The sequence below is a fragment of the Chiloscyllium plagiosum genome, unplaced genomic scaffold, assembly GCF_037043375.1.
Source record: "Chiloscyllium plagiosum isolate Xiang-an unplaced genomic scaffold, Cpla_swu_hap1 HiC_scaffold_11, whole genome shotgun sequence".
NCBI lineage: Eukaryota > Metazoa > Chordata > Chondrichthyes > Orectolobiformes > Hemiscylliidae > Chiloscyllium > Chiloscyllium plagiosum.
Genome location: NW_028270149.1, coordinates 5,803,570 through 5,829,400, shown reverse-complemented (window position 1 = coordinate 5,829,400; position 25,831 = coordinate 5,803,570). Strand labels below are relative to the sequence as shown.

Genomic DNA, 25,831 nt, shown 5'->3' with positions numbered 1-25,831 from the left:
TGACAGAATTGATGGAGGAGAGAACTCATAGTTTCTGTCTGTTCTGGGGGCCCAGGTATGTTTCGCTCCTGCACTGTTTTGTTCAGGACTGTCTCACCTACACAAAGTTTGTATGTCATGGGACCTTACCTCATGTTGACTTCAGCTCATGCCCAAGCCCAGCCATTTTCGTGGTTCCAGCACCAAACTTTGTCCCTTGAAATAAACTGTCTCTCTTGCTTGTAGCTGGCATTGGCATTCCAGCTGCCTGATGAAGTAGCAGCACTCCAAAACTTGTACTTCCGAATAAACCTGTTGGACTATAACCTGGTGTTGTGTGATTTTTAACCATTTCCGAGGCTGACCCTTTTTCAAAAGCAGGTGTAAGATGGAAGCCAAGTTTCATATGACTTTTCTATAATAATTCACTGATTTAAGGAAAGAACTAAGCTCAGGTACAGACTTGGGAGGTCATGCACATTTATCTTGCAATGGGTGTAACCTGGCTTTGTCAACTCCAAAGCCTAAGTAGGTCACTTGGGGCACCTGGAACACACATTTTTCCCTTCTAAGGCATATGCCCATCTGGAAGAAATGTTTCAGCACTATGTCTAAGTTCTCCAAGTGTTCTTTATTGGTTTTCCTAGTTATTAACACACCAGCCAGATAAATGGAAACCTGGGGTCGCTCTTGTAAAATGTTCTCCTTCGTCCACTTGAAAAGGGCACAAGGGGAAGCACGGTGGCTCAGTGGTTAGCACTGCTGCCTCACAGCGCCAGAGACCCGGGTTCGACTCCAGCCTCGGGTGACTGTCTGAGTGGAGCTTGCAATTCTCTCCATGTCTGCGTGGGTTTCCTCCAGGTGCTCCGGTTTCCTCCCACAATCCAAAGATGTGCAGGTGAATTGGCCATGCTAAACTGCCCATAGCAATAGGTGCATTAATCAGGGGTAAATGTAGGATAGGGGAATGGGTCTGGGTGGGTTACTCTTCGAAGGGTCAGTGTGGACTTGTTGGGCTGAAAGGCCTGTTTCTATACTGTAGGAAATCTAATCTAATCTAATTAAACCCAAAATGGCACTCTTGTATATTGATGCAAACCATTATGGGTATTAATTGTGGCATATTTCTGGGACTCCTTATCTCGTCATACTGGCTCATGTCCACCTTCGTGAAGGACACACCCCTGCCCACCAAGTTTTGTATACAAGCCCTCTATGTGAAGGATTGCGTATTTATCCAACTATGAAAAGCAAGTTACTGTTTGCTTAAAATCCCCACAAAAGCAAACCTAACCATCAGGCTTCACAATTGGTACAACCGGAGCTGCCCATTCCGCAAACTGGACCAGTTTGATGGATTCTTTCACTTTCCAGCTTCCTGATTTCCACCTTTACCTTTGCCCATAAGGTAAATGGCACTGTGCAGGCCTTGCAAACTTGCTTCCTAGTCAACATGTAAAGTGGCCTTTTTGATAGTCCTGAGCCCTTCCTGTCAAGCTTTATAACCACTTGGCCAAGGCTCGGCTTCGTTGTAGGGTTTTGCTATCTAAAACCTCAGGTCCCTCTGCTCAGGATATGACCTGCTAAGGATCTGTGATTGCCTATTCTCTAGTGGTGTTCCCTCAAGCTCAGTCAGATGTCCACTTCCATTGAATGTCCTGTAACTCCCATGCTCCACGTGCAGCATTTTCTAATGATGAAGCCAGTTGTAGTGCCTGTTAGGAGTCCTATTGGGCTTCAGCTTGTAGGTGCTTTTACATGATGATGTCATTAATCCCACATATCAAACGGTCTCTCAGCACCTCATTCAGGATTAGCCAAAAATCACATGTTGCTGCCAGTGGACTTATCCTCATCAAAAATCTCCATACAGATTCCCCGGGTTCTCATATAGCTGAATAAAACTGACAGTGTCTCACAATTAGAGAAGGTTTGGAGTCATAATATTCCTTAACTATATCCATCAACTCTTGGAAGGTTTTAATATCTGGTGCCTCAGGGAAAGTAAAGATCCTAATACCTTAAAATGCTGTAGGTCCACAAGCAGTCTGAAGGATTACTCGTTGCTTTTCATCTGCCCAAATGTCATTTGCCTGAAAAAAAAATTACATCTTTCCACATACTTATCCCCTCTTTGACAGCAGAATCGAATGAATCAAGCTTCCCAATTAAAGGTATGATACCAGAAATGCTTACCCCAACTCAAAGATGATTGTTGTGAGTGAATTTTCTTCAGGCATATAATTTTTCTCTTGTTGCCACTTAAATAACTGCACAGAAGCCAGTATCCCGTCACCAAGTCACCCTTTATTCACATGTGCACGTAAACAGGCTGTGGATAGCCAGCTCAAAGCTAGTCCCTAGACTGTGGAAACCTTCTGAATCTCTTGTTTATTTTTTATTCTTGACAAGATGTGCCTTTAACATTGCTGTTTATACTTCTTTTTTAACCCCCACACTACCGCCTAACTGCGGTAGTGCTTATTTTTTCCCCAGCACCCATGGTGTGTGTGTGCAAGTGTGAGACACAGTGTAAGACACAAGGTGCACAAATCTTTATTCAATTTCCACCACCAGGAAGATAGGAAAACACCCGGGTGGCCAGTGACAAACTCTGCCCTTCACATCAAAGTATAGTGCTGTGTGATCAAAACAGTGAAGGGGTGGGTAGGGACTAAATCAAAATAGAGTTGGAGGGAGAAATAATGCACTCCACTCCCTGCGGCGCCCGCCTCTCCCTGAACAACTCCAGGGTGTTAGTGGACACCGCGTGCTTCTTCTCCAAGGACACCCGGGCCCTAACGTAACCGCAGAAGAGGGGCAGGCAGTTGGCCCTAACGACCCCCAATTTCTTGTTTATTTTTTTTTCTAGGGGGAGGGTAGGGACTAAATACTCTCCTGTTTTTTTTTCATTTTTCTTCTTTTTTTTAACCCCTACACTACCACCTAAGTGCGGTAGTGCTTATTTTTTCCCCAGCACCCATGGTGTGTGTGTGCAGGTGTGAGACACAGTGAGAGACACAAGGTGCACAAATCTTTATTCAATTTCCACCACCAGGAAGATAGGAAAACACCCGAGTGGCCAGTGACAAACACTGCCCTTCACCTCAAAGGGCTGTGCTGTGTGATCAAAAACAGTGAAGGGGAAGGTAGAGACTAAATCAAAATGGAGTTGGAGGGAGAAATGATGCACTCCACTCCCTGCGGCGCCCACCTCTCCCTGAACAACTCCAGGGTGTTGGTGGACACCGCGTGCTCCTTCTCCAAGGACACCCGGGCCCTAACGTAACCGCGGAAGAGGGGCAGGCATTCGGCCCTAACGACCCCCAATCTCTTGTTTATTTATTTATTTTTTCTTTTTTACCCATGGTGTGTGTGTGCAGGTGTGAGACACAGTGAAAGAAACAAAGTGCACAAATCTTTATTCAAATTCCACCACCAGGAAGATAGGAAAACACCCAGGTGGCCAGTGACAAGCACTGCCCTTCACATCAAAGGGCAATGCTGTGTGATCAAAACAGTGAAGGGGAGGGTAGGGACTAAATCAAAATAGAATTGGAGGGAGAAATGATGCACTCCATTCCCTGCGGCGCCCACCTCTCCCTGAACAACTCCAGGGTGTTGGTCGACACCGCGTGCTCCTTCTCCAAGGACACCCGGGCTCTAACGTAACCGCGGAAGAGGGGCAGGCAGTTGGCCATAACGACCCCCAATCTCTTGTTTTTTTTTATCAAAACAGTGAGGGGGAGGGTAGGTCCCTGTTTTTTTTTTTTCCCACACTACCACCTAAGTGCGGTAGTGCTTATTTTTTCCCCAGCACCCATGGTGTGTGTGTATACGTGTGAGACACTGAAAGACACACAGTGCACGAATCTTTATTCAAATTCCACCACCAGGAAGATAGGAAAACACCCGAGTGGCCAGTGACAAACACTGCCCTTCACATCAAAGGGTAGTGTTGTGTGATCAAAACAGTGAAGGGGAGGATAGGGACTAAATCAAAATAGAATTGAAGGGAGAATTGATGCACTCCACTCCCTGCGGCGCCCACCTCTCCCTGAACAACTCCAGGGTGTTGGTGAACACTGCGTGCTCCTTCTCCAAGGACACCCGGGCCCTAACGTAACCGCGGAAGAGGGGCAGGCAGTCGGCCCTAACGACCCCCAATCTCTTGTTTATTTTATTTTTTTTTATTATTGTGTGAGACACAGTGAAAGACACAAAGTGCACGAATCTTCATTCAATTTCCACCACCAGGAAGATAGGAAAACACCCAGGTGGCCAGTGACAAACACTGCCCTTCACAACAAAGGGCAGTGCTGTGTGATCAAAACAGTGAAGGGGAGGGTAGGGACTAAATCAAAATAGAGTTGGAGGGAGAAATGATGCACTCCACTCCTTCCGGCGCCCACCTCTCCCTGAACAACTCCAGGGTGTTGGTCGACACCGCGTGCTCCTTCTCCAAGGATACCTGGGCCCTAATGTAACCGCGGAAGAGGGGCAGGCAGTCGGCCCTAAAGACCCCCAATCTCTTGTTTATTTTTTTTTCTTCTTTTTTTCTTTTTTTTTTCTTTTTTTTCTTTTTTTTATTCAATTTCCACCACCAGGAAGATAGGAAAACACCCAGGTGGCCAGTGACAAACACTGCCCTTCACCTCAAAGGGCAAGCACACCTGTTATTTAATCTCTTGTTTATTTTTTTTATTTTTTTTAATTTTTCTTTTAAAATTTAACCCCCACACTACCACCTAAGTGCGGTAGTGCTTATTTTATCCCCAGCACCCATGGTGTGTGTGTGTGCAGGTGTGAGACACAGTGAAAGACACTAAGTGCACCAATCTTTATTCAAATTCCACCACCAGGAAGATAGGAAAACACCCGGGTGGCCAGTGACAAACACTGCCCTTCACCTCAAAGGGCAAGCACACCTGTTATTTAATCTCTTGTTTATTTTTTTTTTTTCTTTTAACCCCACACTACCGCCTAAGTGCGGTAGTGCTTATTTTATCCCCAGCACCCATGGTGTGTGTGTGTGCAGGTGTGAGACACAGTGAAAGACACAAAGTGCACCAATCTTTATTCAATTTCCACCACCAGGAAGATAGAAAAACACCCGGGTGGCCAGTGACAAACACTGCCCTTCACCTCAAAGGGCAAGCACACCTGTTATTTAATCTCTTGTTTATATCTGTCAGCCAGGGGTCCCTTATTGGGTCAGGTTAACAACCTCAATCAAGAATTTCATGGCCAATGAGATCCACCTGGCCATGGTTCCTATCACTACAACCTTATACAAGATACCTCAAAGAAGTTGAGAAGGCATGTCGTAATTGAAAACTCAATGGAGTGGGAATTTGTCTCAGGAGCTGGTAAAAATGAGCAATATCAGATCAGCTCCCCTTGATCTTCCATTCTGTTCAGTGAAATGAAACCTAATGTCAGACATTGTATGTGAATCATGTAGCATCTGACTCAAATCTCTACAAGGTGCCATGATGGGTTTTGCATCAAGGATTTTGTATCAGATACTTCATCCTGTAAATTTTGATTTGGTTTATTATTGTCACATGTACCTCGGTATAGTGAAAAGTTTTGTTTTGCATGCAATACAGGCAGACCATACCATACAAAGTGTGTTAGGGTAATAAAACAGAGTGAGGAACGCAATGTTACGGCTGCAGGGAAAGTTCACAAAGAGCAAGGTCAACGTTAAATTTGAAATTTAAGAGGTCTGTTCAGAAGTCTATAACAGTGGGGAAGAATCTATTCTTGAATTTGTTGGTACATGTATCAAGCTTTTGCATCTTCTGCCCAATGGAAGCAGTTGGAGGAGATTATAACCGGGGTGGGAAGGGTCTTTAATTGTGTTAGCTGCCTTTCTGAGGCAGCAAGAAATATAGATAGACTCAATGAATGGATGTTTGGCTTGAGTGATGAACTGTCTTCAGACTCTCTGTAGTTTCTTATGGTCCCGGGCAGAGCAGTTGCCGTGCAAAGCCATGATACATCAGGAAAGAATGCTTTCCACACTGCATCTATAAAAATTGGAAAGAGTCTTTATGGACACGCCACATTTCCTTAGCCTTTTGGTAAATACCAATCATAATTCAGTTTACTGATAAACAGGCATCGCAAGCAAATATTGACAGTTTTAAAAGTATTTTCCCAGTAACAGAGCCTTACTTAGAGAAGTTACAATGTAGCCCCCAAAAATCTATAATTTGTAATGCATTATTAGATTTTGATTTTCTAAATCAAGATTTTCTTTGTAATATCCATGCAGAAGCATTCTTTGGAAACTTTAATGAACAGATGCTAGAAATGCCAACACTTCCAGTAATTCTAACATTAGATAAACACCAAGTTTATTGCTGTTGATTTTGTTTTTATTTCAAAACTGAGATGCATTTTCATTTCTTCAATGTTCCCTCTTATTTTTAAAATTAACTGTAATAAAAATAAATAAAAGTATGTTTCAGACTTGTTATGAATGTACAGCATTCAGGTGAAGCTGGGTGAGAAGGTGAAGTGGATAATTGATCCTAGGTTGGGAGGAGTTTAAGTGAGGAAGAAACCAGAGAAGCAAAGAAGGGAAGAAGAAGATTAGGAAATATGGTCAGGAGTTGGAGACTATTTTAAATTCTTTATCAAATATGAATGTTGTTATCAGGGTCAGCATTTAGTACCCATCCCCAAATTCCTTGAACAACTGCATTCCATGTCGCTTAGTATATTCAAAGTGCTGTTAGAAATGGAGCTTCAGGATTTTGAACCAGTGACAGTAAAAGAACATTGATATAGTTCCAAGTCAGTATATTGCGTCCCTTGGGGAACTTACAGGTGCTGTTGTCATATGGTCTTGTGCTTTATGAGCAGCCGCCAGAGATAAAACTTTCTGCCACCTTCCTTTTTAAGCATAGGAAACTTCAGGGTCTCCTTGGTCTAGTGGGGTAGAAGAAATCCACTTCTTGGTATAACTAGAAGTCTCTTGTATTTAACAAGGAATAGTTTATTGCATGTTAGCAACTGGTTACAAGTTGTGTTGATATAATAGATGCTATGACATGGGGTAAACCCCTCTGCTAATTTAAACCAGACACACAGAAAAGTTCAGCTCATGTCGTAATTTGTTAAAATTCAAGAGGCAAAGAATTATCCTAGAGGTCACTATTTAAATTAAAAATTAACAATTTTATTCTTTAAGTCCAACAGAGAATATTAAAACCAACAACTGTTTGCAACTCCTTTCTCTTAAACATATATTTTACCTTCCACTCTACATTACAGGTCTGTTAAAAATATCCTGATTAAGATTTACGAAACAAAAGTTTCAAAAACAAGTCAGCTTTGTCAATTCTCCTTTGTAGATGTTCTCTAGGTTGGTTTGATGTTCTGCTGCACAAACTTCTTAGAGACAGGTACCTTTCAGGGAGTTGCAGTCTTCAACTCGCAGTCTATGTTTGTGTATGTCCTTGGTGGTTCTTCTCCTAACTGTTCAAAATGTCCGCTTTTATACCCCCAAAAAAACAGATTGTACCATAGGCTTTAATATTATCAAATACTAAATACAAGTTTAGTTTGATTTTGGTAGCTTGGGGCATAATTTAAACTGATTGGCCAAATTTGAATTTGTTTTTGTTTCATGGCAACTCTGCTGTAGCTATTTCTTTCCAAGTGTTACATTCATGCTTTGTTCATGACTCTCTGTGCTTTGTCAGTCCTTGATAGCTTTTCAACTCTCTTAAAGGTACAGTACACCTCTACACCTTTGTAACATAGACCTTAGGTTGAATCTTAGAGGGTTTTGAATAACGCAGCTATGGCACGATTTGTGGCAGAATCACGCAAAACACCCAGCAAGGTCTATCTCAATGTCAGGAACAACTTGCTGCATCTTTTACATATCTCTCAGGTGGCATGTTTCTTGCTAGTTCATGGCAAATTGCCTCATGAGGGAGATTAAATCTTGTAAAAAACCATATTAATAAAAACCAAATATAAAAACCATCATTAATATTTAGTTTCCTTTCTCACCAAAATTGTCAAACAAGCTAGCAGTTGAGAATCCGTAACTTGGAAGTCACAGAACATACCTGGCGACTCCAGCATGGTCCTGCCTACGAAGGGCCATATCATATTATTCACCACCCAACAGCAGTTGCACTATCCCTGGGCATCCCTCATCCATGGACATTGACATCTGACGTTCATCGACTCATCACATCTCCAATTTGCTTGCAGGACATTTAGGAAGCATTGACTCAGATTGCAGTGCTCACCAGCAATTAACATTAAGGAACCCTTTGTGCAAGGACACTTTGAGTGCACAGATAGACAACCAGATCATTGATTGGACAAGACTGCATCTCAGGGTGACTCACTTGTTCTCAGTACTTGATCTAAAGGCAACCTGCATGCTGTCAGTATCAATGCCTTGCTTTACCATGTTATGCCTGTTTGCATATTAGGAGAAAGTGAGGATTGCAGATGCTGGAGATCAGAGTCAAAAGGTGTGGTGCTGGAAAAGCACAGTAGGTCAGGCAGCATCCGAGGAGCAGGAGAGTCAATGATGAAGGGCTTATTCCCAAAACATCAATTCTCTGTTCCTCAGATGCTGACTGACCTGCTGTGTTTCTCAGCGCCACACCTTTCAACACTGTTTGCATGTTTGCACTTCAATCAGAACCAAAAGCTAAAAGTATTGCTATATTTTAAATGCTACTTTTCCTGTTAGGCTGCTTCTCAGTTTGGGTCTTACCGAGAGCATGGGATGACATCTTACTCTATGGCACATTCGTGAAGCGATCACCGACAGCGTATGCCACTTTCTTGCATGGCAAACACATTACATGTTTATTCAACCAAATGGCCTTGTCAAAAAGTGGATGAGGCTTGTCCTCAGTCAATACAAAGGTGGCCAGTGTCAGTCAGAAAATCACGGGCACAGTCTGCACATGGTCCAGGGTTTGGCCACATTCAGTCGTCTGGTCAGGTTGGCACGTTCTAGGGATGTGTCTGACTGTAGCACAGGGGGTAGCCAATGGTCAGTCCTGTGGGGCTATCATACGTAGTCAGAGGAATTGCACATTGTCCATCAGAGAGCTATAAAGGCAGTGGTCAGGAGTCTGGCAAACATTCCTGGGGCTGGTCATCAGTGTCCATCAGAGGCCTGGCTGAAAACAATCCTGAGTGTCTGTATGTTGAGCACTAAAGTGGCTGTAAGAAGCGTTCGGTAGAGACAATCAGGGAGTTTTACAATCAAAAGTGGTGGGAGAGTTAGTGCTAGAAGCTGAAAGCAAAAACGTATAGATGTGGAGACAGGGATAGTGATGTGGTGAATTTCAAAGTGGAACAGCACTGGAGGGCATAATTTAGTGATGAGAGAGATGTTATTGGCAGTGACCATGACCATGACCTCCAGCAGGCACCATGGAAGAACAGAGAGAAAGTGAGGTCTGCAGATGCTAGAGATCAGAGTTGAAGGGCTCCAGCCTGAAACGTCGATTCTCAGGCTCCTCGGGTGCTGCCTGACCTGCTGTGCTTTTCCAGCAATACATTCTTAATCATAGAAGAGCAGAATAGGCATCATTGAAGAGTAATGTCAAGGTTTAGGGTTAAGGAGGACCATTGGAGGCAAAGTTCACTGTAGTATGTTTCTACACCAGGGTGGTGAAAAAGGTCTGTCGAGGTAGATCCAGATAAAAGGGGATATGGAGGCTCTGGGAAGGTACTTGATAATCAGGTGGGGCTGAATACTGACAATATCCACTGTAAGCTACATTCCATGCCTTCACTTGCCTTTCATGGATGCAAACTACAAATGGAAAATGGGATAATAACAAGAGTGGGTATGCTGTCACCCCACTGGACAATGATAAGACGCAGGTGTCCAATTCATGACAGGCTAGCAATGACTTGGAGTGAGTGTTTCAGTGAAATCGAGCTAAGCATAGGTAAATGATGTGGCCTGGCAATTAAACTCAACTAAAGTGAGAGAATGAGGTCATATATGTGAGAGTATGTCATCAAAACTGCTATGGAACTGCAAGAGATGGAGGATATGCTAAACTAGAATGTTGCATCATTGTTTACTATGGAAAAAGATATGGAAGATATAGAACTTGAGGAAATAAATAGTGACTTCTTGAAAAATGTCCATATTACAAAGGAGAAGGTGCTAGAAAATGCAGAAAGGTGAATTATTCCCCAGGCCCTGTTGAGGTGTACCCTAGAATTCTGTGGGAAGCTAGGGAAGTGATGACTGGACCTGTTGCTGAGATATTTGTATCATCAATACCACAGTTGAGGTGCCAGAGATTGGAAGTTGGCTAATGTGGTGCCACTATTTCAGAAAGGTGGTGAGGAAAAGTCAAGGAACTATAAACTGGTGAGCCTGACATTGGTGGTGGACAAGTTGTAGGACGGAATCCTGAGGGACAGGATTTACATGTGTTTGGAAAGACAAGGACTGATTAGGGATAATCAAGAAGGCTTTGTGCATAGGAAATTGTTTCTCATTAATTTGATCGAGTTTTTTGAATGTAACAAAAGGATTGATGAGGGCAAAGTGGTGGATGTGATCTATATGGATTTCAGTAAAGCATTCGACAAGGTTCCTCATGGTAGACTTGTTAGCAAGATTAAATCACATGGAATACAGAGTAAACTAGTCATTTAGATACAGAACTTGCTTGAAGGTAGAAGACAGGGGGTGGTAGTGGAAGGTTGCAGATGACACCAAAAGTGCAGGTGTAGTGGACAGCGAGGAAGGTTACCTCAGAGTTCAACGGGATCTTGAGCTGAGGAGTGGCAGGTGGAGTTTAATGTAGATTAATGTGAGGTGCTGCATTTTGGAAAGGCAAATCAGGGTGGGGCTTATACACTTAGTGGTAAGGACTGGGGAGTGTTGCTGAACAAGGAAACCTTGGAGTGCAGGTTCATAGTTTCATGAAAGTGGAGTCATAGGTAGACAAAGTAGTAAATGAAGCGTATGGTATGCTTGGTCGGTACACTGAATATAAGAGTTGGAAGGTCATATATTGGCTGTACAGGACATTGGTTAGGCCACATTTAGAATACTGTGTGCAATTCTGGTATCACTGAGGTCACCAGTAGTATGGTATGCACCCAAGGTCCACTACACTATACACTCTCACACGCGCACTCACACACAACACACGCACTCACACACAATTGCATACACACACACTCTTACATACTTCGGAGATGCCGGTGTTGGACTGTGGTGTACAAAGTTACAAATCACACAACACCAGGTTATAGTCCAACAGGTTTAATTGGAAGCACTAGCTTTCGGAGCGACGCTCCTTCAACAGGTGATTGTGAAGGAGCGTCGCTCCGAAAGCTAGTGTGCTTCCAATTAAACCTGTTGGACTATAACCTGGTCTTACATACTCACACACTGATGCAGATCCTCTCTCATACATATACTCTCTCTCAGGCTCACACACACACACCCTACACTCACAACCATGTGCACACCCTCTCACAGGCATATACTGAATCACACTCATGCACACATTCTATTAAGCACACACACACTCTCACATGGACACATACACACTCACTCTCTCTCTCCCCCTCACATGCACTCACAGACAATATATATCTGTGGGGTGAATATGCATCTGCAGAATTGTATTTGCAGATACATTTTGTTTTGTTCGAAAAGCACACAATCTGTAAACAGTCAATATTTTTTATACTCCATGTGACATTTTATAAATTCCTACTTTGGAAACAGAACCAGTCTGACTCAAGATTGGAATACAGACAGACTCTAAACTCACATCTTTACTACATTATCTGAGCTGAGATTTCATCTTTTTTTTAATAAAACCTGAAGTTGTCTTGGGAATGTGCCTTGAAAGAAGTTCTGGGATTTACATATTAATGAATCAAAACCTGCAGCCATTCTAAAAGATGAAAGACTTAACAGCAATCTAGGTTTGTTCAATATATCGCATCAGTGTGTGACACTATGATCTTTTGTTGTAAATCCTATGTCCTACGATTCTATTCCACTGATGAAGGAGCAGAGCTCTGAAAGCTTGTAGTTCCAAATAAAACTGTTAGAAGTAGTATGAGACAAATCAAGGGTTCTAAAAGCAGATAAGTCCCATGACACTGATGGGTTACATTCTAGTATCCTAAAAGAGGCAGCTTCAGAGATAACGGTTGCATTGGTTGTAATTTTCCAAAAATCCTTGCATTCTTTAGAAAAACATTTGGAAAATTATAATCTAATCAAGCCAAGTCAGCATGGCTTCAGGAAAGGCAAATTATGTCTGATTAGTTTATTAGAACATTTCAAGGACATCTCAACCAGAGGGGAGGGGGTAGTACTTGTGTTGAATTTGGAAATCCAGGAAATTTTTAGAATCCATATGATCCCCACAGTATGGAAACAGGCCATTTGGTCCAATAAGTCCACACCAATTCTCCAAAGAGCATTTAACCTAGACCCAAACTCCTATTCTGTCCCTGTAACTCCACATTTCCCATGACGAACACACCTAACCTACATATCCCTGAACACAATGGTCAATTTAGCATAGTCAATCCACCTAACTTGCACATCTTTGGACTGTGGGCTGAAACTGGAGCATCTGGCAGAAAGTGACGCGGACACGGGGCGAAAGTGCAAACTCCACACAGACAGTCACTCCAGGCTGGCATCAAACCTGGGTCCCTGGTGCTGTGAGGCAGCAATGCTGACCACTGAGCCACTGTGCCACCCTCATATTTGAAAAGATAAGTCACAAAAAAGTTGTCATAAGATCAGAGTCCATAGTGTTGGAGGTAATGTATTGGCATGGATAAAGAATTAGCTAATGGGCAGGAATCAGTGATTGGGAATAAAGGGTCATTTTTCATGTTGACAACTTGTGACCAGTGACATTTCCATAGGGATCAGTACTACGACTGCAACTGTTTACAATATAAATGACTTAGATCAAGAAGACAAATGTACTGTAGCCAAGTTTGCAGATGACACAAAAATCAGTGGAAACGGATACAAATAGTTTACAGAGAAGTATTGATTGGTTAAGTAAGTTGGCAAAAAGTGGGAAAATGGAGTATAATGTGGGCAAATGTGAAGTTTTTTCACTTTGGATGAGAGAACAAAATAATAGAATATTATTTAAATAGAAAAAAAAATGCACGAAGCTGCAATACAAAAGGACTTAGGCACAAAACAGAAAGCTAGAACATCGATGTAGCAGGTAATCAGGAAGGCTAATGGAATGTGTTTGGGCCTTATTTCACTGAGGATGTCACCTAGACAGGGGACGAAACGTCTGCAACACAAATTCCCAGCTCTGCGAACAGAACCACAACAACGAGCACCCGAGCTACAAATCTTCTCACAGACTTTGAACCTTATTTCAAGAAGTTGGAGTATAAGAGTATGGAAGTCTTACTGGACCTGAACAAAGTGCTGGGGAGACCACAGCTGGGGCACTGTGAGCAGTGTAGGCCACTTATTTAAGTCATTGGAGCTCTTTGCCATAGACAGTAGCAGGAGTCCTTTGGTGTATTTGAAGCTTAGATAGATAAATTCTTAATTAGTTGAGGATCAAGGGTTATGGGGAGAATGCAGGAAAATGATATGTCAGTTCAGCCATAATCCTATTGAATGGCAGAGCAGACTGGAGAGGCCAAATGTCTTACTTCTGTCCCTGTTTCTTATGGCTTTTTGTCCTTATGAACCAAGGGAATATGTGAGTAAAAGATGCATTTAAGATCCAGCGAACATGTAAATTGTCCCAACATAAAAACTTGTAATTGATTGGAAAAAGGCACAACAGTATGCTCTTTGGACTTAAAGGGAACATTAAATTGCACATATTTGATTAACTGTGGTATTGTCACAAATTATATTTTGCATGGTTTATACTTCCACCTCCCAAAGAATTGCACATTTCTAATCTTAAAGTGAAAAAATATTATTGAAATATTGCTTAGCAATTTAACACATATTAAAAACCATTTGGAACTTAATTAGAAAAAAACACTGAGATTGAAATATTGTGACCAGATGTTATGCTACTCAGTGGTGTGTGATTGGATTATCTATTTTCCAATCAACTTGTTTAGAGATGTTATGGCACAGCTCTGGAGCAAATAGGACTTGAATGTGGATCTCCAGGCTTAGAGTTAGGGCCACTACCATTGCACCACATGAACGCTGTGTGACTAGCATACTATATTCAGGACAATTAAATTCACATGTTGGTTGATAATTGAGAAGAATAATTAAGATTGACTCTCATTTAACTTCCAAAAATCTAATTTAAATTTTCTGAATGTTCAATTGTTATAAAGGAATTGGATATGTCTTTGAAAAGGAAGAACATAAGTGATTGTAGAGAAAGAACAAGGAAATGAGAATAAATGACTGATTGCTGCTGATCAAGATAGTAATTAGAATATTTGCAATTGGAGATCACCAGTACTTATCTGCAGAGTTTAATGTCAATCTGAGCAGATGGATATTTGACTTAACATGTGATCTATAAAATCTCATTGAATATATTGATGTGTGACAAAAGAATTTAGATGCAAATCTGCGCTCGACATTCTGTAATCATTTCTGTTGGGAACAGATTACGATGAATTACTTCTAGAAGACCCTGACGAGAGGAAGATACAGGAGGTCATAAAGAACTTCCAGCGGGCAACAGAGGAAGGTCAGAATAATAACCAACTCTTATTTTCCTTACATATATTTTATAAACAGGGATGTAATATTGATATCCTAAAAGTTTACTTACACCAGTTTTAATAGTGGATTTAATTACAGTCCCGTCAACAGCCATGCATTTCCTTCAATTTAAAAAGTCATGACATGACTGGTGTCTAAAGTCCAGTTTTTTTTTTAAACTGCTATTACTTGTAACTTTTTTTTGATTATTAGTTGTTTAATTAAATTTTATCACACAAGTACAGATAAAAATTCAGCACCTTAAGATTGCAAAACAAATTTGCAACAACTCATCAGTAATCCAGCCAATTCCACATGGAAACTACAGGCCAAACTCTAAGGAACACTCCTGATTCCATTCTATATTTACTGCAGAACACTATACCCAGTGCTGTACACATTACCCACATTTAATGTCTTCATTCGCTACTTAATTCAACAATGCACATCAGCACAGGTAGTCTTCAAATAACTTACCTCCCTTCCCTCCCAGTCCTGATCAACATTGTTCCCATCCCTATAACATGAGGAAGATCATTGGAACAGGCATGATACTGGAAAATGACTCCTGTATTCAAAACCTACCCTTAGTTAATGTCATCCTCAACTCAGTACATTAACACTCATGCCATCACATATGGTCAAACAACCCTGCTGAGAAGTAACAGCTGAAAGGCCTGAGGCAGAAGGTTTCACAGAGAAAATCATCCACCAGAAATCACTTCATCACTGCAACCTTGCTGCCTGAACACCAATTTCCTATGTTGATAGTAGCCTCTTTTAAATTGTTGCCCAACTGAGCACAGCTGTTGGGTGCAGCCATTCAATAACAGTGGGTTTGGCAAGTCCACCTGGGCTACATCTGTGGTGCAATTCAACAGTGACTCAAAAACCTACAAGTTGAGGAGTGTCCATTGACTAAATATCTTCATCTAGCAACTGACAAGAATGCTGATTGGCTCTGTTGGTAAGCATACTTAAAAAATAAAAACATATTACAATGTTGAACTATATAAGAACAGCTGGTGCAAACCAATCCCCACCCACATACAGGCACTGAATCTCCAAGAAGACATCAAAGTCCACGCAACTTAAAGAAAAGCATCTGATAAGTTCCTCTTCCACATCTTGACTAACTAAACATAGTGTAGGAGATTACACCAATCATGCTTTGTGTTACAGACAAAGAAAATGTTTGATATAAATGTGGAAAATGCTGGAAATGCTCAGCTAGTCTGGGAGTATCTGTGGTGAGAGATACAGAGTTAATATTTCAGATCAATGACCTTTCATTAGAACTGAGAAACAGAAATACAATAGGTTTTGAATAAATGAAAGGGGAGCAGGGAGGAAAAGCGAGATGCAATATCTGTGATAGGGTGGAGGGGAGGGAGAGAGTAATTGACAAAATAATTCATGCACAAAAGCCAAAATAATGGTAGTTGGTTTAAAAAATATTGAAATTGTGAGGAGGTGAGATTAATTTTAGATCCACTGTGTTCAAGATCAGTTTTCTCTCTTTAGTACTTGCAAAAGCTTACGAGCATCATGTAAGGGGGCCCTAAAGATGATTTCATGATCTGGTAATCCCAGCAAACAACTACATTTTCTTGAAGTTGAGTTGTAGGAGAGGGGAGCAAACTATTGCTAATCTGTTAATTCATGGATAGAAAATCACTAGTTAAGTATGAATGATTTTCTTTAATATTCTGTCTGAGAACACTTCTATCCTGTTTGAAGAAGCAGATCTTTATATTTCACTTCAAAATAGCCATATCAGTAACATTTGATCTCTAGCATGTTTCTGCAGTGTCCCTGAAAAATATCATATCATGCTGCTTTAAGAATCTATGGCAGCTGATGCCATGGAACACCAAAAATCACATGCAATCCTTTTATCTGCGCTACTTTAGTTTCACTGAAATGGCGAAAAGAGATATTTCAACTGGACCTGTTAAGATTTCACATGTTGAATAATTAACTATTGCTGCAGTTTGTAGCAATTTTAAAATAACCTTTGAAGATAATGTTATTATGTATGTATTAAATGCTTAAGAATGGAAGATGAATTTGTACAATTAAGCTTTTGTGATGAAGTTCTATGTCTTTTGGCATGACAATTATATGTTGTAGATCTGCTGAAACATAATTCAAAAAAGCGAAAAGGAAAAAGAATATTGAGGAGGAATGAACCTTTTGATAGCTTCAGAGAAAATGCTTGGCCACAAATACAAAGAGGTAGGACTGCTGTTCAACTTAATTTTGCTTATACTTTGATGACTAATATACATAATATTGGCTTGAATTATCCTTAGGGGCTCTTCTGATAATCTCTGGTAATTTTGATTTAGTAGCTGTGGAAAAAGATCATTAACAGTGCTGGTACCATGTTCTATGCTTCCTGCTGCTTGTCTAAAGTGTTACCATGGGCACCTGATAAAATAGAAAGATAGAAATTGCGTTTCATGAGCACCTTTCGTGGCCTCATAACATCCAATGTGTGTTACAGCCAATAACGTACTTTTGAATTGCCATTGTGGGTGGCACGGTGGCACAGTGGTTAGCACTGCTGCCTCACAGCGCCAGAGACCCGGGTTCATTTCCTGCCTCAGGCGACTCTCTGTGTGGAGTTTGCACATTCTCCCCGTGTCTGAGTGGGTTTCCTCCGGGTGCTCCGGTTTCCTCCCACAATCCAAAAATGTGCAGGTTAGGTGAATTAGCCATGCTAAATTGCCCGTAGTGTTAGTTGAAGGGGTTAATGTAGGGGAATGGGTCTGGGTGTGTTGCGCTTCGGCGGGTCGGTGTGGAGGAATGTGAGCAATCAACACGTCTCACAGACAGTAATGAATAAATACCCAAATCATCTGTTTTCATTCTTTTCCTATCTCCCCTCGGTGGTCTCATCCATTTATATATGTGACTCTTCTCACTCCCCTGCCACATTTACAGTTTTTAGTTTCCTGACCCTAAACAATAATGTTTATCTTTTGAACAATAACGTTTATTCTTCTCATACCTACATTCCCCATCAGAATATTCTGAAGGCTTCTCATTTCTTCCTTGAACAGAGGCCCAACAAATTTCAATCCACCACCACCCTTCTTCACATGGTCAAACTTGGTCTCACATTGACTTAGTTAACAATTCTTATGATAAAATGTATTGCTTAACGAACCTGTATGGGTCCCAGCTTTATCTGCATTTTTTTGAGTGACATGTTGATCTACACAGTTCTACACAGGCCCTTTCCATCATCTCAACAGTGCCTTGAGAACTCGTAATACAACTTCAAGTTCCCTTCTTGAACTCAAACATCAATTTTGTCTCTAATTTCCAAAATTTTCAAATCTTTTTTGCTTCACATGGGCCATTTCCTTGTCTTCCCTGTGTCGTTATTTCTGGAATACCCTGTCAGCCATAATCCATTGTAATAAAAAAAACAGGAAATGCTGGAAATACTCAGCATGGCTGGGCAGCATCTGTGGAGAGAAAGTTCTAATCCAGACAAATGTGAGGTGATGCATTTAGGCAAGACTAATTCTAGAGCAAATTATACATTGAACGGAAGAGCCTTGAGAAAAGTTGATGGGCAGAGAGATCTGGGAGTGCAGGTCCATTGTATCCTGAAGGCTGCTGCACAGGTGGATAGACTGGTCAAGAAGGCATATAGTATGCTTGCCTTCATTGGATGGGGTATTGAATATAAGAGCTGGCAAGTCATGTTAAAATTGTACAAGACATTGGTTCGGCCACATTTAGAGTACTGTGTACAGTTCTGGTCGCCACATTACCAAAAAGATGTGGACACTTTGGAGAGGGTGCAGAGAAGGTTTACGAGTATGTTGCCTGGTATGGAAGGTGCTAGGTATGAAGAGAGGTTGAGTAAGTTAGGTTTGTTTTCATTAGCAAAAAAGAGATGGAGGAGGGACCTGATTGAGGTTTACAAAATCATGAAGGGTATAGACAGGGTGGATAGAGACAAGCTTTAACCCAGGTGAAGGTCACACTTTCAAGTGAGAGGTGGAAAGTTCATGGGGGATACACGCGGCAAGTACTTCACACAGAGGATGGTGGGCATCTGGAATGCGTTGCCAGCAGAGGTGGTAGAGGCAGGCACAGTAGATTCATTTAAGATGCATCTGGACAGATGCATGAGTAGGTGGGTAGCAGAGGAATATAGATGCTTCAGAATTGGGCGACAGGCTTAGACAGTAGATTTCAATCTGCTCAGGCTTGGAGGGCTGAATTGCCTGTTCCTGGGCTGTAAACTTTCTTTGTTCTTTGTTTTAGTACTCAAAAACACACATATATATTACATTGACTATAAATGTGCAATCATGCACAGCTACATTTCATTCCACTCTGTTGTACTCCTGCTACCAAATGCCTCTGTTTCTCATTCAAGTCGTGATCATGCATCAGTAATCACATTTTCTCATCCTGCCAAATGCACAATTTTCACATTTAATGGCTGTTAACAAGCTGGCATTTTTGCCCTTAAATTTCTCCACAAACTTCAATGGATTATAATCAGTGTATATGATTGTCTCAGATATGTAACTGGTAGCATAAACACTGAAATATTGTAACGCCAACACCAAATTCAAAGTCTCCATCTCGGCCGTCGAATATTTCTCCTGATGAATGTTCAACTTCTTGGAGAAATATTGATCTTTCTATCTTCTCATCATCTTCTTGCAAGAGCATAGCACCGATATCCACATCACTTGCATTGATAGCCATCTTGAATGACTTTGTGTCATTAGGTGTGGCTAATACAGAAACAGTGGTTAACACAGCTTTCAGGCTGTCAAATGCCTTCTGACAGTTGACTGTCCACTGAAACTTCTTGCCTTTCTTTAGCAATTCAGTGAGTGGAGCAGCCACACTAAAATTTGGTATGAATTTTCAATAAAATCCACTCAATCCCAGGAACCATTGTACTGCTCTTTTTGTCGATGGTGTGGGAACCTCCCCAATTACCTTTGTTGTTGCATCCCGTGGGGCCATTTGTCTGTGTCCAATAACATGGCCCAGGAAGGTGACTTGGACTTTGGCAAATTCACTTTTAGCCAGCTTTATCATCAAGACCCCCTTCCGAAGTTGATCAAACAAGTCTGGCAAATGTTGTAAATGTTCCTTCCATGGGTGACTAAAAATCACCAGGTGATAGATACATACAACACACTTGGTTAATCTGGCAATGACCTTATTGGTTAATCTCTGAAATGTAGCTGGCGCTTTTTTCATGCCAAATGGCATGACTTGAAACTGATACTGACCATTCAGCATTATGAAAGCCAAAATTGTCTTTATGACAAAATTGCCTGCCAGTAGTCTCTGGTTGTCCCACCTTTTCAACACAGTCTTTCAAACATGGAATCGGATATGCATCAGTGTTTGTAACTGCATTGACTTTGCGATAGTCCACACATAACCGTTGGGTATCATGTGGCTTTAGCACCCATGGGTGAGCTCCAGTCACTGTAACTCACTTTGATTATGTCATCTCGGAGCATGTTTTCAATCGCCTTTTGAACCTGTGCCAACTTTAGATGATTATGCTTATAAGGATGTTGCTTAATTGGAACAGTATCCCCTATTTTTACTTCATGCATAATTAGGTTTGTACGTCCCAGCTGATTTCCACATATCTCCCCATGTGATTGGAAGAACTCTTTCAGGTCATTTTGATTTTACTCTGGAAAGTAACTCAATAACTTATCCTAATTTTTTACAACTTCCTTAATGTTCAATTTAATTTTAGGAGTGTCCAATTCAGAATCCTCTGAACTTGATTCTTCCCTCTGTGTTGTAACCAATAACACATTGTCTTCTTGCTTTCTTTTCCTGTCAAAATAGCTTGTGAACATATTCACATGTGAGATTTCCTTCTGTCTGGAGTCCCTATCAAGTAGTTCACCTCAGTCAATTTCCTTTCGACTTGATAAGGTTTTTCTCTGTTCCCTTCAAGGGTTTCCCTTTTACCCTGTGGTAAGTTATCCTTCTGATCTTCATGAGATCTACTTTTCCCTTTCCAAGTGAGGATTTCTCTTTTCCCCAATTTCTATCCCTCACGGATTGAAATTGACACCTACCACTCACTGCCTTCGAGTCCAACAACCCTAATCCCAAATTGGAACAATAGAGCAAATCTGGATGAGCCCCCAATCTGTGATGGGCCAGACCCCCTCAAAACATTTCAAGAAAGTAGTCCAGACCCAAACTTTGCTAGTTGTTTTAAGCAGGTGTGAAGTGGATATTCCAGGAGAAATGCTGCTGGTCAAACCACTCAGTTTTAAACAAAATAGAATTTATTTACAAGATTACTAAATGAAACACAAACAACAGAAAACAGAATACCGAATAGCTTAACATCTCCCAAAACCCAACAGATCATCCCAACTTAATGATACTGTTCCAAATCCTTGCAACCATCCCCATAATCCCCCCTTGGCACAAAAGGTAAAATCAAACACAGGTTCTTGCACGATAGAGGTCAGAGAGAGAGTACCAGCCTGGACCTGCTTCTTTGGGTCCAGCAGCTTTTTAACTCTACTTTAAAAACAAACCAAAACAGAGAAAAGCTGAGCTGGGAGAACTGGCCACTCCCCTTTCACCATTTTTTAAAAATTGAAAGCATTCTGTCTGAGGCAGTATCTGTTAGTTATAAATAAATTGGCTCTAAACACCCTCAAATCCAGACTTTTCCGAGTCTGTAGGTAAAAACAAGGACTGCAGATGCTGGAAACCAGAGTCTAGTTTAGAGTGGTGCTGGAAAAGCACAGCAGGTCAGGCAGCATCCGAGGAGCAGGAAAATCGATGTTTCGGGCAAAAGTCCTTCATCAGAAATAGACCCTTTTCAGAGTCTGTGTCATTTACGAGCTCTCTGAAAGAAGCCAAGGACAGTATAACCTTGTTAAAGGAGCAGTTTCATCACAATATGAAAATCCAGGGAAATGGGATTCATTAGTAACTTTACATAGCGATTTACTCAAATGTCTGAAAAGAAGAAATATTCAGGTTTATGTGGAAAAGAAAGGTGTTATGAATTTGAAGGCATAAACTGTACCTTTCAGAGAGAGTTAATGCTGTTCTGAACTGACAGATTACAAGCTCCTGTGTATGTGACTAGATGGCAGTCCCAGAGTATACTGGAAAATTGAAAGTATGTTACATTTGGTTGTGAAATGGATACCTGAATTTAGGTTGCTGTTATGGCAACTATTCAAATTTAACCAATCAGTTTAAATTAAATTAAACCAATTAGACAATCTGATGTTGAGGGAGGGTATAAATTGTGGACATTTTGAAAATTGGTAATATAGCAACTGCCATAAAGAGAGAAACTCAAAGAGAATTAATTGTACATCTAACATCTTGCTCTCAAAGAAATCGGAAAATACTCTCTATCAAAGGTACATTTTCATTTGAAACATGCTCGCAGTAAAAAGGAAGACAACCCAGTGAAATCAGCAACCCAGAAGAATGAAGTCACGGAAGAAACAGCAGCTGTGTGGTGTTGAAATTAAATTGATGTAAGTTTAGTAAGTGTCTTATTGGTACAGCATATTGCTATAGAGTTAAGAGAAAGGGAGGCCTTAGAGTTGTGAAAAGTTGTTGTTTAATGTTAACTTTTAGAGTTAAAACAATAAATTGATGTTATTTTCTTTAAATAGTGGAATCTAGGAGTTCTCTGTCTCTCATATTTTAACAGATTATGAGGTGAGGTGAGCTTCATTGGATGTTTGGTTTAATTAATAGAGGGGTTCACCTTTGTATCGTAACAAATGGATATTGGACTAGTATTGTAATTTTTTTTCAAATACAGGCCAACTTATCTCTTCTGCTGTTCAATTTTATGTGGAATGCACCAGACATGTTAGATGACATCTAGCATGGTATCGCTATCCAGATGTAGATTCCATAGTGTTGTGGAAACTTTGCCAAAAGCTTACATTCAGTACACTTTATGCACTGTTTTGGTACCAGTGGATTCTTGTACTTGCAAAGTCGGCCCCAGATCCCAACTTATTTCTTCCTGTTGTCATATCCGGTATGGCTTGGTAAACCGAAGGCATTCCTTTGCAGCACATGGGAGAGGTACATAGGAATGGTATCCGCATTATTTGTTACTCGTAGGAGGTCCAAGCTTCTATCCCACATGGATAATGAGGACTGAGTTTATCCAGCAGAAGATATATATATATGTATATGTATAAGATGCTTTGTTTTTGAAGATTTCTATCTTGCACAAAGAGACCAAGATATAACTTAACTGGCTGCAAAGATCAAGAGAATTTTGCTGCATCCATTTTTACTTACATTTTTATTCTGCAGTAAAGTCATAAATCCACTCTAACAATTTCCCAAATTTACGTTACAGACAGTAGCAAAGATACTATAGAATCTGCAAGAGAAAGCCATTCTGACAACGACAACGATGACCCAGAACCTATAGATCTGTCAGATGATGATGATGATGATGATACAGTTGAGGAACGACTGGACGAGTTGGAAATGAACATAATGCCTGGTTAGAAAAACAATAATCTATTGATCTCATGTTTATAAATATTGAAAAAAATTAAGATTTGTAAAAGATTCTCAAGCAATCTAAGAATTGTGAAGCTCAAAGGAGACACATACAGGTAACTATGCAATATAGTGCATACAGAGGTAGCAGATATATGAGAATGGAACATACTCTGTGGGTAGAGTTAACAGGACGTTGTGACTGCTATTGTTCAGTTAATTCCTTAATTGTTGACTGTTCCTCATAATAGTTCAACTAATTCGCTAAAGTAAATCCACACCCAATGTGATGCTGAGGCTCAGCTGTGAAAATGTGTTGGGGTAGTGTTGGGATTTAATACACTGACAAAAATTTATAAATGCTGCAGCCTCAAAGTCCTTGAGGGCAGTGTGGCACCAGGAAACAGAATTGGCGATAAAATGGTCTGCTGATAATTCAGCTGAGGTAAATTTGCTGGTTTTGTTGTTCAAACAATTGGACTTTGCTCCAGTCATATGTATTGAGCATTTTATGAATAGAAATGCTTTCAGGAACTTCAGCCACATTATGGGGACTAAGTCTTGTTTCAAGAAATTACCAAGAAGCCCTTTGTGGTGCCTATGTTCAGAAAGCACTTTGTACCTATGTAGTTCAACAACAAATGTATGACATGCAGAATAACGCACATCTCAATAATTAATTTTGTATGGCTGCCATCATAGTTTACGTTTAGAGTTTGCAATTCATCGTAGCTTTATGCAAATTCCATATTTTTATTATAGATTCAAAACTACCTACGCTTTTCACTTTCTTTTCTCACAAGGTGAGATTCCTATCGGTTTGCCCTGTTATGTTTCTTACACTTCATTGGGGTAGCTGTTGAAAATCAAGCCCAGTTATTCCCAATATCATCATAAATGTTAAAGATTTTGAAAAGTATGCAGAATTGCTCAAATCATATGCCTTTTAGACTCTGGTTAACAGACATCCTGGCCAAGTTTCTGTAATTAATAAGAATTACTGTTTATTACAAAACTGATAACACACAAGGCTTCGGGCCAAGTGCTCAAAAATAGGATTAGATGTTTGACAACTGCTGCAGAATTGTTGCTCCAAAGCACCCCTTTCTGTGCTGTAAAAACTCTGCGATGCTATGAATTATGAACCATCAGTATATAACTACTAATAAGCTCTCCCTCTACACATGTACAGATGGAAAAAGAAACATGGGTGTTATGGGGAGAGGGAAATGGTTCAGTGGTCCCTGTTCATATGGTTTGTTAAGATGATTTTTGTGCTGATCAGAACACTGCTTCTCAATCTGCTTTCACTGGATGCTGTCACATGTTCGCAGGATTGAACCTGAGAATCAGGATGTCTCAGGCAAGGGGAAAGGTTGAGAAAGAAAGTCCTTCATGGTAACTTCAGTCAGTGTGGGAATTGAGACCACATTGTTGGCCTCACTCTACATCACAAGCTAGCTGTCCAGCCAAATAAGCTAAACAACCCCCACTATGTATTGCACTAACAACCAATTTAAGAGGATCAGTTGGGCTCACAATTTAGGAGCAAATTACTGCAGATGCTGGAATCTGCACTGAAAACAACAAATCTGGAGATCACAGAGGGTCAGACAGCTTTCATGGAGAGAGAGTAAAGCTAATGTTTCAAGTCTAGATGACCCTTCATCAGAGCTGAAGTGAAGCATGGAGGGGGCAGCATTTATGCTATAGTTGGCAGGGGATGGGGTGTGGAGGTGTGGTAGGATGTAGAGTGCTGTATGAGAAAAGATGTTGATAACTCAGATTAAGTGAAATCCATGTGGGGTAAGTCTGAGTCATTGGCAGACATTGAGAAAGGAAACATGGCTGTGGAAGAGTTTTGGCAAACAGCTTGCTCTTCCTTTCAACAGGAATTTGGTTGTCTTTTTCACTGTGTATATCTTCATTGCTTTCCATTTCCCTTCTGTTCAACAGGGTGTTTGCCAAAACTTGCTTCCACAAGATGTTTCCTTTCTCAGCAACTACCAACGACTCAGACTTACCTCATGTGAATTTCACTTAATCTGAACCAGCGACATCCTTTCTCATCCAGCACTCAACACACTATCACCCCCACAATACAACCTCGCCCCAACATTAGCATAAATGTTGCACCCTCCACATTTCACTTCAGCCCTAATAAAGAGTTCTCTCAACTCAAAACATTAGATTGCTTTCTCTCCATGGATGCTGTCTGAACCACTGTGTACTCCAGCATTTGTTATTTTCATGGCTCACAATGTGGTTTACTTAGACTTGCTAGAAGTTACCAATATTCATATGCCAGTTCTTGTCTTCAACAAACAGAAATAATAGGCTGAATCTTCCACTTTTTTGGCTAAGTGTGAGTTCTTGAGTTGTTTGGAGAAATTCTCACTAGAAGATCCATTAAGATTTCTGGCTATATCTTAGTAAACGTGCCTCATTCATTACCTACCCCACCCCTTTGGTGTCCTTCACTTTTGATTCTACCCCCAAACTATGTTGATCTATTCCAATGGTATAGGGCTAACATATTAATATGGTTAAAGATTGGTTAGCAAACATAAAGCTGAGAGTACAAGTAAT

General features: G+C 40.8%; 1 protein-coding gene across 1 annotated transcript in view; it reads left to right on the top strand.

Moving 5' to 3' along the window:
* The window catches only part of LOC148148739 (uncharacterized), a 67,662-nt gene that overhangs the window by 6,811 nt on the left and 35,020 nt on the right, over nt 1-25,831 (top strand). The window contains exons 3-6 of the mRNA XM_087992301.1: nt 14,610-14,693; nt 16,841-16,945; nt 18,728-18,734; nt 23,101-23,243. Coding sequence (XP_087848427.1) covers nt 14,610-14,693; nt 16,841-16,945; nt 18,728-18,734; nt 23,101-23,243 — 339 coding nt within the window. The remainder of the gene's footprint in view (nt 1-14,609; nt 14,694-16,840; nt 16,946-18,727; nt 18,735-23,100; nt 23,244-25,831) is intronic.